General features: G+C 34.9%; 1 protein-coding gene across 10 annotated transcripts in view; it reads left to right on the forward strand.

Moving 5' to 3' along the window:
- Positions 1–12,583, forward strand: part of gosr1 (golgi SNAP receptor complex member 1) — a 43,680-nt gene extending 31,097 nt beyond the window's left edge. For 3 of the 10 annotated variants that reach the window (XM_073922592.1, XM_005157565.6, XM_005157566.6), the window contains exons 7-9: positions 3,357–3,386; positions 9,611–9,693; positions 11,856–12,583. In XM_073922592.1, coding sequence (XP_073778693.1) covers positions 3,357–3,386; positions 9,611–9,693; positions 11,856–11,980 — 238 coding nt within the window. In that variant the 3' untranslated portion in view covers positions 11,981–12,583. 10 annotated transcript variants of the gene reach the window in all.
- Positions 12,584–15,688: the final 3,105 nt, after the last annotated feature.

Raw genomic sequence — 15,688 nt, forward strand, 5'->3', positions numbered from 1 at the left:
AAATGAGTAGTACCTTTTTTTTGAGAACCTAATCTCTTTATGTTAGTTTGATTTCTGAAGGATCATGTGATTGCTGAAAATTTGGCTTTGTCAAAATAGGAATAAATAGCTTTTTTAAATATATTATATGTTTCTTTACTTAACCAGATAAAAACCCATTAAGATCAAGATCTCGTTTACAAGGGTGACCTGGCCAAGAGGTCCTCAACACACGACTTATGAATTAATCATAATAATAACATTATTATTATTATTATTATTAATAATAATACTAATAACAATAATAATAACTACAACAACAACAATAACAATAATAATAATAAATAGACAATTAAGATAATATAAAAATACAGTTTAGCTATACCACATCACAATATCTTAAAAACGCAGAATAGATTGAGCGAAAAGATTTGATTGGGATGAACTCAGATATTTTTAGTTCAGACTGAAGAGCATTCCAGGATGAGGGGGCAGCACAACTAAAGGGTCACCTCTCCATTTCAGTTCGACCCGGGGAACAGTCAAATTATAAGATACAGTTGAATGTAGGGCATACTGGCTTTTTGACTTATGAGGAAGGGAACGTAGGTATAAAGACACCAGACCTAAAAGAGCCTTGTAGACCAGAGTCATCCAGAGAATGCCTCTCAGCTTTGGCATACATTTCACAATGGCAAGTTAGTCTCTAACAGCCTGTAGCAAACCTCAGAGTGCTTTGATAAACAGAGTTTATAGGCTGAAGACATTTGGTTGTAGCATTCATATATAAAACATCACCATAGTCAATCAATGGTAATCAATGGTAAATGTTGCAGACACCAAATGTTTTCGAGCTTTAAGAGAAAAGCAGTATGCATTTTGATTGTAAAAGACAAGCTTAACTCTGTTTTTCGAATTTGCTACGTGTTTTTTGAAGGAAAGCTCCTGGTTGAGTAAAAAGCTTAAATACTTGTAGCTGGACACTAAATTTATTTACCTTGGGCTTTCATAAATGATGATTGGTTCTTCACAGGGGTGGAACAATTTGTAAAACTCATTCATTTAGATGTATGCTAAATATTTGCCCTTCTAATATTAACTTGTATAATAAATTATTGTTGTTTATATAATAAACAATACCTTTATGACGTTGTAAGATTTTAAATTATATATAGTTGAGGTCAGAATTATGAAACCCCCTTTGCGATTTTTCTTTTTTAAATATTTCCAAAATGATGTTTAACAGAGCAAGGAAATTTTCGCAGTTTGTCTGATAATATTTTTTTCTCCTAGAGAAAGTCTTATTTGTTTTAATTGTTTTTTTTAATTTATTTATTTTGTTTATCTAGAAAAAAAACAGTTTTCATTTTTAACAAAATTTTAATGTCAAAATTATTAGCCCCTTTAAGCCATTTTTTTTGATATTCTACAGAACAAACCATTATTATACAATAACTTGCCTAATTACCCTATCCTGCTTAGTAAACCTAAGTAGCCCTGTTAAGCCTTTTTTATGTCATTTTAATCTGTATGGAAGTGTCTTGAAAAATACAGTATCTATTATGTTTAGAAATGTGTTGGAAAAACTTCTCTTTATTAAACAGAAAATGGGGAAAAAAGTAAACAGGGAGGCTAATAATTTAGGAGGGCTAATAATTCTGACTTCAACTCTATGTATAATTTAAAATCCTTTAAAAATACATTTAAAAATATATAAAATACTTTAGAAATCAAACTAATCTACAGATTAGGTGGTCTAGAAACACGCAATATTCCTTTTAAATGTTTTTTTATTTTTAAATATATTTTCATTTTAATGTTGTCATTCTAATGTTCATTTTAATGTTGTTGTTTTTTATATAAACATTGGATATTTGTGTGGATATAAAACACTCACCAGTTGTGTGTTCCAGCAGCCCAGGTCTAGATGCTCTGCTGAAAGCTTTACAGGCCTAAATTGTATCACCGTCATTTTCAGACTGGCAGTCATGTGTGATACTGGCTAATGTAATTGAACTAATAGCCCTGCTGTTGACTTGAAAATGGATGAGGCCTAATGGGAAGACAAAAGTACGTTTGCTAGAAGTTTCTGTTGAGAATTTCAGACTCTGCATTGTCCTCTCGCCAACTTGCGACTGATTTATTTTCTTTAAATGTAATTTTCTTTGTAGGAAACCAAGTGGATATAAATCTAGTGCAGATGATGTAGATTAATGACTCTCAAGGAAGCCTTATCAATGATTTATCAGGATGAAATGCAGATCATGAATAAAGGAACCTGTTTGGTCAAGTCCCACAGGATTCTAAATATTTGCTCTTCTAATTGCATACTAAACTGTGCAAAATCAGCACTGTTAAAACGCATCGGGACTATTTATAATGATTAGTCTAGTCGAGGTATAAGCACATATACTTTATCTATGCCAAAGCAGTGGTTTGGCTGTTTGATCAATCAAAGCCATAAGCTCTTAAAATGGCAGCCATTCAACAGAGCGCAGCATCTCACATCAGTTTTGCTGAAATTTTTTATTTTTTTTCTCTCCAAAGCTGAAAGCGAGATCTGTGTTCCTGTGCCTGTGAAAACAAGAGTCCCGTTCTGCAGTAGTGGTGCTGAACAGCATGTGGACCATTAGACTCTATTCTTCCAGCTGCTGTTTGTGTGTGCCAGATTTCTCTCACCGCTGCTGACAAACCAAGCAGACAGACAGAGAGAGAGAGTTCACAGGCGTCGGAGGGAGAATTTGCAATCTCATTTTTGCTCATGTAATCACAATTGGAGCCCTCTGTCATACCGAAAACCATTTGTCTGGGAATTGAGGACTTTCTTTCCCTTGAGGTCTCGCTAGCCTTGAGACTTTGTCATCTAAATTGACGGAGGATGTGATTTTTGAGCCAGTATAGAATTTCATTTCCAACCCACAGGCCTGCAGCTCCTTTTTGGGGAGAAAAAATGGCTGTGGTGTGTGAATGAGATATTCCAGGATAGTAATTCAGGATTGAAGAATTGTTTCTGAAATACAATGTCATTCTCTCTGCCTTTTCTAAACAGTAACTGAGGTGACGATCTGTGATTCTATTTGTTTCTCCATTAGAATTCAATATATCTATTCCTATGTCTTGAGAAGGAATTTATTTACTCATTCTAGAGCTGATTTATAAAAGATGGTAGTGTTTGTTTGTAGACAAACTGGACTGCTACTTATAGTCTTTTATTGTAATGCTTATGAAATCCTTTGTCATCGTATTTGTATGTTTTTGCGTTTCATGTTTGCCATTGATTTTTTTCTTTCACCCTGACTCTGAAAGATGACAGAGGTCTTTAATTCACCTGCTTGTCATTGTCTAAACATCTTTCTCTTTTCCTTGTCTCCTTGCAGCTCGGATCGACTTATCGATGACACAATTAGGTAAGTGGTACTTTATTAAAAAAAAGTTCAGACATTCCTTAAACTATACACTTACAAATGGCAATATCTGGTCTCTTGTAAAAGAATAGCCTGTCAAAGGGTGAGTGGTAGAGGAATAGAAATAAGTAGGGCCAGACAGAATTTGCAGACTTTTCTTTAGCTATTTCTCTGTAGAATTTTGTATAAAATGTGGCGTTATTGTTTTGAGAGTATGGAGCTGAAACTTAACATATAATCAGGGTGTCTGTGAGGTCTTAAAGTCCTAATATCTTAAATTTTAAAATCGTATTAAAAAAGTATTGTCTTGTAGGTCTGGAATTTGCTATGTATCCACTAGGGGTTGTTTCCTTTTTTTACCTTATGTAAAATATGTGGCTAGGAAATAACTTCTCAATTTTTATTTATTTATTTTTTTTATTTATTTATTTTTTGATGGGGCAAGTAAAAATCTTTTTTACTTAACCAACTGGGCCATTAGAAAAAATTATATATTTTGCACTTAGACCTGTAAAAGTCTAAAATATCATTTACAGTGGTCTTAAAAAGGTCTTAAAGTTTAAAATTTTACTTAGTGAAACGTATAGAAACCCCAAATAATATAAAAACAAGAAGAACTTTTCATTTAAGGTTTACAATGCAAATCAAATTAGCATTTGTTTAACAAACAAATGCTTTCTTAACAAAGCTAAAGTAAGTTTCTCATGCTCTCAAATAATACATTAATAAACAATAATACATTACATATTAAATTGTACACAAATCATTTTAAGATTTGCATATTACTCAATATAACAGAATTAAATATATATTTTGAAAATATATTTTAAAAAAAGTAAATCAATAGAGTGCCTGACAGGCTTAATTTGTTATTTTTAAAGTTTTCTGCAGATTCTGTGCATTTTGCATTAAAAACTGAAAATACTTTCAGAAAAATTCTGAAATAAAAGCCATTGTCTTCATTTGTCCTCATGTTATTATAAACCTTGTTTTATCTGTTGCAATTTTTTTGCTTGGTTTGTATTTGTTTTATCTTGGAGTTGGTCTTAGGGATGCTCCAATCAGGATTTTTGCAGCCGATACAGAGTGCCAATTTATTGTGATGGTGATTGGCAGATACCGAGTGTATGTAACTTTGCCATTGTATAAAACACATTTTTTCTTTAAGTATGATACTTAAGTGGAGATCTCTCCTTACCTAAGATAATAAACTAAGGATAATCCTACACTGTTAAACCCAAAAAGTTAAGGTAACTCAAACGGTTTGTTGCAATCAGTTTACTCAAATAGTTTAAGTTAAAAAATTAATCCTAATGAGTACTGTAAACTTAATCCATTTGAGTAAATGAAGGAATTTGAGCACAGTAAAACCCAATAAATGAAGAAAACTCAAACCAACTGAGTACTGTAAAACCCAATAAGTTAAGGCAACTCAAACTATTTTAAGGAAACCGATCACTACAAACCATTTGAGTTAAAAACTAATCTATATAAGTACTGTGAACTTACTACATTTTAGTTGAAGTAATGAGGGATTTAGTTAGATCATTACCTTTAACACTGAGTTCAAAACTCTTTTCAAATTAGTAGAATTAATTTTCAGTCAATTTTGAGTTAACTACACATTTTATTTGATGAAGTTGACTGTTGGGTTTTACAGTGTATACATTATTATTACCACATATAATCTTTAACACATCTCTTATAACCATTTAGTGTGGACAGAAACACCTTTACAGAAAATAGATAATATGCGGGAGACTCTCAGAGCTTCCGGGAGATTTTATACGGTTGGACACAAGATGGGGCTATATCCAGCTCAAAACACTGGATATACAATGGTTGTAACAAAAAACCTCACTCGCGCCAATAAACTGTATGAACAGAGGTCACAGCACAACTGTATATATTTTAGCTGCTGTGACACGTGCACAGCAATCGCTCACGTCCCCACGCATCATTTACCTCCTCACATATTGTAGTGCTGCTATCTGTATAACCCAGGTGCGCACATGCATCTTCCTGCGCTTGTAAACTTATAAACAAACAATTGTGATCGATTCATAAGGTCAACCAGATTTGCGAGTACCGATCAAGTTGTTTAATGTGATTATCGGCCGATATCAATCCCTGGCCGATCGATCAGAGCATCCCTGGCCGATCGATCAGAGCATCCCTGGTTAATATATGAAGAGTTCAGATGCAAAAGCTCTAAATGCTGTCAGAATTATTTGAGAGCATGAGAGACTTACTTTAGCTTTGTTAACCAAAACAAATGCTAATTGGATTTGCATTGTAAAACTTAAAAGTTCTTCTTTTATTTTGTATTATTTTTATTCTTATTTCTATTTCTATAGGTTCACAAAGTAAAATTGAAACCTTTTAAGACATTTTTAAGGCTGTTATAAATTATATTTTATGTTTTTTTCAAGGGTTTAATTTTAGTTAGCTTACACATATGTCATATTTTCAAGACAGCATTTCTGATTTATTTGTACTTAATTTAGTTAATTAGTTAATTGATGAGGATGTAATGCTCGGCCCGATTTGGCCAAAAAAGACATTTCAATATATCTCCTCTCCAAGAAGATAAGTCATACACTCAGTCTTGGAACAATATGATAGTGAATATATGATGACGAAAGAAAAAAAAAAGGAATTCAGAAACAATTTTTTTTGACAGAAACTTATGTCACATGGCACAAATCTTCCAGTTGTGTCTTCTCCCTGAGGCGCTTTGGTAGTGAACATCTTGTTTTTGGGCACCACCGTCTTCCCCTCACTGCAGATCTGTGCTAGGGCATGAGCTATGACTGTAGCAGCAAGGGGAAGCCCACAGCTGGCAGACCGCAGTGGTACTTAATTAAGTCAGATCCTGGTCCATGCAGCTCTTTTTATCCCACCCCTGTCTTATTCAAGCAAAAAAAAAAATGCTATATCAGCTGCTTGTAATCATTATCTTCCCTTTGTACCACCCACAGCCTGGAGCCACCAAAACCAGAGCTCATTGTTTAATGTTTCATCATAGCTCTGATCACGGAGGATTGTGGGCGCTCGTGTTTCTGTTTTAATGATATCAGATAAGTCTTCTGTCTATCCCAAGTTAGGCATTATAAGATGTACACTATTGCAGATAACATATTTAGACCAGTGCTGGAAGTCATATTTAATAATACACACACAAATTTGAAATTTAGGAGCAAGTTGAAGCATCCATCGTGTATTTGTCATTTCTAGTACAGATGCTCAGGAATCAAAGCCTGTTTATAGAGGCATCACCGCTGAAGCATTGCTAAAATAGCTGCTTGCTCGTGACTGAGGACACATGGGAGCAAAAAAACACCAGGGATCTTGTGGCCTTCAGGGTGCACTGTCTTGTTTATTGTGCTTTGTGTCTTATTGTTTGTTGGAGCAGGGTTTTGCCAATTGTCTTTTTTTTTTTTCTGGTCACCAGAAATTAAAATATGTTCATTATATAACGTGGCATGTTAAAGAATTTGTCAAATTCGATAATTAATTCAAAATTTGATCGGTACACTTAAATCAACTAGTGATTAGTGTCACAATATACTATTTAAATGTTCTGTATGTACGTTTTTGACTCTTCTAAAGCATACTCATAATATGTTTGCAGATATTTAAGAAACATGCTGAGTGAATACATAATTGTTTATCTGAAATAGCTAATGGTAAAGTCATCTATTCTCTTATTTGAAAATGTGTGTTCCGTATCTCAATGTCTGTCTTTGTTTTGGTCTGTGTAAGCCCCATGGCCACTGCCAGTTTAATCAATTTTTTTTAGCACCCCGGTTGCCTTAAGGCAGAAAAAACACTATATTTCATTTCGGCCATGAAGGCTTCCTCAATATACAGTTCAAGTGAGAATTATTAGTCCCCCTGTTTATTGCCCCCCCCACCCCATTTCTTAGAATAACAAGAAAAGATTTTTACAACACATTTCTAATCATAATAGTTTTAATAACTCATTTCTAATATCTGATTTATTTTAACTTTGCCATGATGTCAGTAAATAATATTTGACTAGATATTTTTCAAGACACTAGTATTCAGATTAAAGTGACATCTAAAGGCTTAACTAGGTTAATTGGGTTAACTAGGAAGGTTAGGGTAATTAGGCAATTTATTGTATAACGATGGTTTGTTCTATAGACTATAGAACTGAAAAAAAAATTAGCTTAAATGGGCAAATAATATTGAAATGATGTTTAAAAAATTAAAAACTGCTTTTATTCTAGCCGAAATGAAACAAATGAGACTTTCTCCAGAAGAAAAAAATATTATCAGGCATACTGTGAAAATGGCCTAGCTCTGTTAAACATAATTTGGGAAATATTTAAAAAAGAAAAAAATCAAAGGGGGGCTAGTAATTCTGACTTCTACTGTATGCGGGCAGCTGGGCACTTCCGAAAGTGTGACCTCCTGAGGACAGTTGCAGCCCTGGCTAACAATAATGAAATACAGATTCAGAAGGCACATACAAGGGTTTTAATTAGTAAATAATATAAATATTTTAAACAAACTTTAGCTGAGCGGGTTGCCTTTTAAAGCTTTATGATACGGCACACTTGCTTCTGTTTGTGAGGACAATCTGACAACCAGTTTGTTCGTTTTCATGAAGGAGTAGAAAACCCCTCACCAATATTTTAATTTGGGCTGCAATACCCATAATCTTACATACTGCACATTTAAATATGATTTGAAAACATCAAATGGATTTTAAAAACACATTTATTTGATTAAACAGGATATCCACAGGGTCTTAAAGTCTTAAAATGTCTTAAATCTCAAAAGCTACATTTTAGGCCTTAAATTCTTAAATCTACTGAAATGTTGTGTTATAGGTCCTAAATCTTTTATTAACGGGTCTTAATTTTTCTTTGTTCATGTACTGTTTAGCTACCTAATTTGGCCATTAACACCCATACAATCACCAACAATCCCAATCTCAATATAACTTTGAACTTTAAAAATAGCATTTAATTACTTTCATAATTCATCCATTTGTTTACTGCTGAGGACACTGACCTGACCTGGATTTTTTAATTATTAAATTATTATTATTGTAGACTGAGGTAATTGACAGCTATGTTTTGTTCTATTTTTGCTAAGGGTTATAGGTTTTGTAAATGGATATATTTGAAATTTTATAAAAAATATATTATAACAAAAAAATATTATTATTGTATTATTCAATGTATGAAAATTATCATTTTTTTGACAGGGCCAGTGAAAATCCTTTGTAAATGGGATATTCTAAAAAAAAAAAAATCCTTAGCTTTTAGCCCATAAATGCAAAATTTCTTAAAAGCCTTAAATTAAACTTGACGAAACCTACAGAAACTGTTAAAGTATAAATAAAATGTATTGTTATACTTTTAAGCATCCATTTGTGCTGAATATCCTGCCCTTTATGAATGATCATTGGTGGCCAATGACTGAGTGTTTTAGAAACTTTAAATGAAAAAGAAAACACCTGATGTCTTTGTTTTGCAGCAAAGGGAAAGGGGTTTAATGTGTGCCGGGCTTTAGTTTACATTCATAAACCTGCTGAGCTGGAGTGAGCCATATTGTCACAAAGCAATTGAATCTCCTCTACTAGGAACCAGAATGCAAGACTCAGCAGAATACAGAAGGAAATGGTGGGACCAGACCTACCCAACAGTCTTATAATTGCATGCAACAAATTATAATTAAAAAGCATAGGTGCAGTTAATCCAAACATTAAAATAATTTATTAATCACACTTTTTCTTTTTGTGGATGAAAAAGGAAATCCTATTTCTCCAAACTACAAAGGTAAATAATAACATAATATCATTATTTGGAATAAACTGTGCCTTTAGGCTTAGCCACATAAGACGGCTTTTACAGGAAAACCTCTGATTTGTTCAAAATATGAGGTGTTGGCTTTCTGCAGTGTCAATGGAAATGGATATGTAATGTTTGGTCACTTTTCTGCGTACTTTTGGTTTCTAGCTCTGTTAGCTAATGTCTCTGGAGCTTTGGATTAATGCAGCCTCCTGCCTTCCTGTCTGAAATAAAACCGAGTGAAAGAGAGTGAAAGAGGGACTTTCTCCTGTGTCTGCAGTCCTGACAGCTGCTGTGCCCTTGACGCAGCAATCGGAGCACTTTTTGGCCACTTCTAGTGCATACGTGCTGTTATGAAGCCAGTGCCATTAAAACCTGCACTTCTGCTTTTGTCCACAGCATTGCCATGGCCACCAAGGAGAACATGACCTCCCAACGTGGTCTGTTGAAGTCTATACAGAGCAGGGTCAACACCCTGGCCAGTATCCTTGATTTTCAAATGCACGGCGTGTATGCATTAGTGTTGCATAATATATTGCTATCAAATCGATAAATGATTATTGATTTGTCAGTATCTTGTTGGATGTGTAGTTTCCCCTTTAATTTTTATAGGTAAATTGCATTTCTCAGTACCCAATGCTCTTTGTATAAATAAACAGTTAATTACAATACAACAAATATCTACAAAGTCTTCAATGTCTATTTTGAGGGCTTAAAACATATTCAAAGTTTTGTTTTTATGATAATAAATGCATTTTGTGCAATTTTCCCAAGCCATGTGATAAACACAGATATGTTATTAACACGATTGTTAAGTGTAATGGTAGCAAAGATATTGAAATGACACTTTTCTTACAGTACATCATGTTGATGCGATTGTTAAATTTACTTTAAACAATTATGTTTGTTGAGTTGTGATGAATTAATTTGCTAGCTATAACCATATATTGTTGTTAATTATTATTACATGAGCCAAAATCAGCTTCTTTTTTTATTTCATTTTTAAAATACTATTTATTCATAGATTTCCTGTCATCACACCATTAGGGGAATCCACCCCCTGGCGGGCAAAATATTGCTATCTCACAGGCTAAGTAATTTTCTTTTTATTTTTTATTTTTGTCAAGAAATAAAATGGATAATTGTTGTGCAACAAGTTTTAGCATTACTATCCAACTAGGAGACGCACCTGAGCTTTGCTTCTACAGCAGGCGTTCTCAAACTTCAGGAAACTTCAGCCCGACCTTAAAATAACAATGCCAGTGACTTGCGACCCTGAATATCGTCTAAGGTAGTTTTAAATATATAAACCTTGCACAAAATGGCGCACACATACCAATAGGCCCAAGTCTGTTCATCATTTAATTTTGGAGAACGCCTCTCAGAGACCAACCTCCATGTTCAGTTGTGACCTGTATTTATTTTTAATGTATGTGAGCGCCATAAAGGGATCAGAGTTTAACCTGGTGCCATAAATTCAATATGCTGCATTTGACGCTATTGCTGTATCTTTAATATCACGTAATCACCCAAGGGCTCACATAAAAAAAAAAAAAATTATATATATATATATATATATATATATATATATATATATATATATATATATATATATATATATATATATATATATATATATATATATAAAGACTGATTTGTTTGTTGTTTGCATGTTTATTATTAACATGTTAACAATATATTTAACTACTATTTTGTTCTTCAGTAGGTTATTATGGATAAAATATGACAATTCGACTAATTTAATAAACTGAATTCGATTTCTGGAATTCAAATTCAAATCCCAAAGAACTACTAGTCTACAGAATTCTATCAGAGAAAGATCAGCCAGAAAGTAGATATTTATGGATTTGTGCTGAATGGTAGCATCATTGATCCATAACAATCTATGGTACTTATAACTTTTAGTACGTTTGTATGCCTTTTATACAGTTTCCGTTTTAATTTGCAAGTCAAGTGCAATTAAAGTAAAATTAAAATGCAAAGTTAAAGTATAAATAGTAGAAGTGAACGATTACATTTTCCCTACCAGCAAATATTAACCCAATTAAAAGAAACCGACAACAAATATAAAAGCTGACATAATATAAAAATTGGAGCTCTGACAGAGACATGATGGTTTTAAATGACTGCGAAAAATGGCTGCGTATGCAAAATATGAATCGCAAGGGTCACCAATTTACAGTTTGTGATCCTATCTCGGTTTTGTTCTGTTGATTATGTGATCCAAATATTCATTACTTGAAACTGATTGAAATATGACCAGTTTGTGCTGCGTTTTCAAGGGAATCCCAGTGTAGCTTCTATTATGGCTCATTATTTTTTTCCCCACCAGGTCTCCGCACAGGTCACGTGACTAAATCAATCAATGAGATGTTTTTGTCAGATAATTAGTTTATTTTCATCTGTTCTATTTGTTTTTAAATGATCAGTTTTTTCAGTATAGGCATTACAATTGTATTTTGCATACAGTGTTTCCCAAAAATGTGTAGGATTCTTTCTATAATATTTTATTTTTAGATAACTATTAAACTAAAAAAGGTGTATTTATGTATATAAATGATGTTCTTGATATTTAAAATTTTCTGCTGCATCTTTGTATTTCCTTAACTGAGTTCTACTTCAGACCGCTTTCCTGCCATCAATAACCTAATACAGCGAATCAACCTGAGAAAGAGGCGGGACTCGTTAATTCTGGGAGGAGTCATCGGCATCTGCACCATCCTTCTGCTGCTGTATGCGTTTCACTGACAGACAGAGGAGCTGAGCGACTTTTTTGGGGGGTGTTCTGCAGAGCAGTGGCGAAGCCTTGAGGAAGGGCTCAATGAAAGGTGGACCATTGGGGCCACGAAGCAGAAACCTGCCTGGCCTAGTCTGGAAACAGGATTGATTGTGGCCAGCATGGACCTTATTTGTATTTAGCATCGGGAGGGGTTTAGATCTAACAGCCCTTTTTGTTTCTGTACTACAAACAATGTGCTGTTCAGATGTGAGCTGGGACTGAAGACCAAATTGCTAACAGGAATAGATTTCAAAGAGCATAATTATAACACAATAGCTTTGACAAAAGGGTGATGCTGTGAAGCGTCAACTTGTGCTGTTCCTGTATATTATTAATCGGAAAAGGGTTTTAATTTGATGATCCTTTTAGTAAGAGGGTTTCTCATCATGCTGTGTACTTTGTGAATTAATAAATTATTCATATACAGGATATTAAAAATGTGTGTCAAACACTCGAGGTCCGTTCTCTAAAGCTTCTATTTTTTTTACATTTCTGAACTATCAAAGATGATGTTTGAAATTGGAAAAGGGCGATGGGCGAGTCACAAAATAAAATAATTGCATTGCAGCTCATGATATGTCTAACCTTTCTCTTTCAAGATGTCGTTGATTTATTATTCTACATGTGTGCTTTAAAGTCTAGAGCAGGTTGCGGTTAAGAATATCCAGCTAAACCAACAAGTCAACCTCCACTTGTCTCAGCATTCCTGCTATGGAACTGGAGCGTGAGAGACAGAAGCAGGCCAGCGCTTTATTGTGATGAATATGCAAGCTGAAAAGCATTGATCCAGGCAAATGAGAAACTAGCACAGTGATTGTATGAAGAGGTAAGACCACCACACTATGCAGCAGGAGATAGAAGGAAGGATTGGGACTCTAATGTTGACAGCTGAGTTCCTAAGCATAGAAGTAAGCTTTTCTGCAGAGCAGCTCCTTTGTTCTGATAAATTTTTGATGTATCTCTTGCCTCTGGAGCGGTCAGAATTAGTTTAAGTTCCAGTGGAGTTTATTTTTTTGAGTGTTCATGCATCTCAAAACAATCATTCAATGGAGTCATCAATGATTTTTCCTCTCTTGTTTTATCTGTTAGCCCGTTATGTAAAGGTCATATCAGTGTCCCACCTTAAAATAGGCCTTAAAATACAGAGAAAATATTGAGAGTTGAGGGTACAGATGACCAGATTGACCAAATTTGATCACAAAACCCCTCAGTAGAAGTTTTTCACTATATTTGTCAGATAAAACACTTTATTGTATTATTAGTGGACCAATTTGGTCAATGGATCTGTCTGAAAGTTGACATTGTAAATAAGAAAATGTTTTGATGGCCATTATCATATTTGAATTTCAGCTCAGGAGGCTTTCTCAGCACTTCTATACAATACAAACAGCAACAATGGTGTCATTCTACTGCATCAATTCTGAGTTCTTATCTTTTAGATGTGCATGCAAATTGGATTTGCTTTTGTCTTCTTGACATCTACTATATAACCTCTGAAATCGGTTCTTTCGTTTGAAAGACATTGGGCTGTATCTCACACTCGTTGCAATGCGGTGGCAGGTGTGACACAAGTGTTTTTTAGTTGTTGTTCTTTTATATGTGTGTGTTTTTGTTAGTTTCAGCCTAGTGCAGGTTTCATTTTCACATCTTGCACCACATTATTTAAATACCAAATGATTTTAAACCCATTTGTGGGCCCATGGGCATGCTGGTCTGAAAAGGTGTGTTAAGGCTCATTGTTTGCACTGCTATTTTTAGGCAACTGAAATAGACTGTGCCATTGTTGATCCGCTAAATTCTGTTTTACAGTCAATTATGTGTTGTTTTTGTTTGTTTGTTTAAGAGCACATTCATGATAGCTGTGTTCAAAATGTGTCCAAAATGGCTTGCACACTAGCACATCTCTTACCTTGCTAGTGACATTTGTTTTTTCTGCTTATGAAGTTCACCATGTACATAACGCAAGGGTATAGAATTGGCATGGACAGAGGGACCTGTCCCCACCAAGATCCACCAACTCCTGAAATATCCCTACCAATAGTTTCATCGACTTCAAAATAAAGTAATGCTCTGTCAACTCTTAACCTACACGTGCACCAAGTCAAGCTTGGTACTAGTTTGTTGTAATACTATAAACCAAGGCCTCCACGATTATGAAAAACAATAATTGGGATAAAACATTTCAATTGCGTCACACCTCTAAATGTCTCTCCATTCATACCTGCTCAAAGCCTGACTGCAGTAAATCATGTAAATTGACTTCTGCAGCATGGAACGGGATTGTTATTAAGTGTTTATTTTATATTGTTAAGGACTTTATTCAAGTTTTTAAAAGCGCAAAACAGAATTAATGCTGTTCAATGCATTTGCACTAGGGATGTATGTCCTCACCAATGTCAAGAGCGAATCTACGCCCTTGAGATAACGAATGTGCCATTGCGTGACCACTGCTTTCTCTATAAAGGGTGGGGGGTGAGATTGGTTTAATGCAATTTATACTCAAAATACACCCAGAACTCATTAAGAAGATAAGGACAACCCGTTTAGACCATGCGCCAACTGCTTTTACCCTCCATTTTTAAAAAAGCAAAGGTGCATTCAGAAATGCCATAAGTGTGCTTGTGCCGTGTACTTTAAGCCTGGTTTATACTTCTGCGTCGAGTGATCGGCGTGACCCATGGCAAATGTCTTGTGCATAGCCACGCATGGCTGATTTATACTTCTGTGTCAGTTCTTGATGTCGCCAACGCTGACGCCCACCTGTCAAGAAATTGATGCATAGCGCAAGTACTGTGATTGGTCGGCTTGGTATCGCTGAAGAATGTGGGTAGGATGGAGAGCCGTACAAACCCATTGGAGCAAGTGTTTACCAGTGTCAAGTCCTGTGAAAGAGGTCCAGATGGAAACTTTTGTTTTGTGTTTACCTTATGATTAAACTTGTTGCACGTCCCCGGTTCCTGCCTTAAAATGAGTGAGTTTGAGCTTTTACATTAAGGTAGTGTTCAAAAATACGAAACACCAGCAAAGAAACTTGACAGAAGAACAAAAAAAACTACTGCCAGCTAGCGTTTCGGGAGTGTTATTGCAGAGCAACACGAACAGCTCTCAAAAGTATAAATGCATGACAACACGCAAGGCATGGCATCGTGGGTGACGCCGATCACTCGATGCCGAAGTATAAACCAGGCTTTATACTTCTGCGTGTTTGTGTTGCTCTGCAATAACACTTCTGAAATGCTCGCTGGCAGTAGGTGTTTATGTTCCTCTGTGTCAAGTTTCTTCATAGTGCTTTTGTTTTTTTCTGGACGCTACCTTAATGTACAAATAGCTCAAACTCACTCATTCCGCTTGAACTGGCAGATGTGCCACAACTTAAATCATAAGGTAAACACAAAACAACAAAACAACCTATCACAGAGCTTGCGATACATGTCATTGCGACATGTAGTTACATTTTTTTTTTTACTTGGTCCGCGTCAGCTACTGCGAGGGCTATATCCACGTGGTGGCTGCACCCGACCATACGTATACACGAAGGGTATTTTGTATGTCACCTTTGTTTGTCACACCCATTTCAAGTCTTTAAGGTTCTGCTAATGAGCTGTTGATCTGAATCAGGTGTGTTTGGTTAAGGAGACACAGAAAATGTCTCCTTAAATGTCCTCCAGGAACGTTCT

Source organism: Danio rerio, chromosome 15 (genome assembly GCF_049306965.1).
Source record: "Danio rerio strain Tuebingen ecotype United States chromosome 15, GRCz12tu, whole genome shotgun sequence".
NCBI classification, from domain to species: domain Eukaryota; kingdom Metazoa; phylum Chordata; class Actinopteri; order Cypriniformes; family Danionidae; genus Danio; species Danio rerio.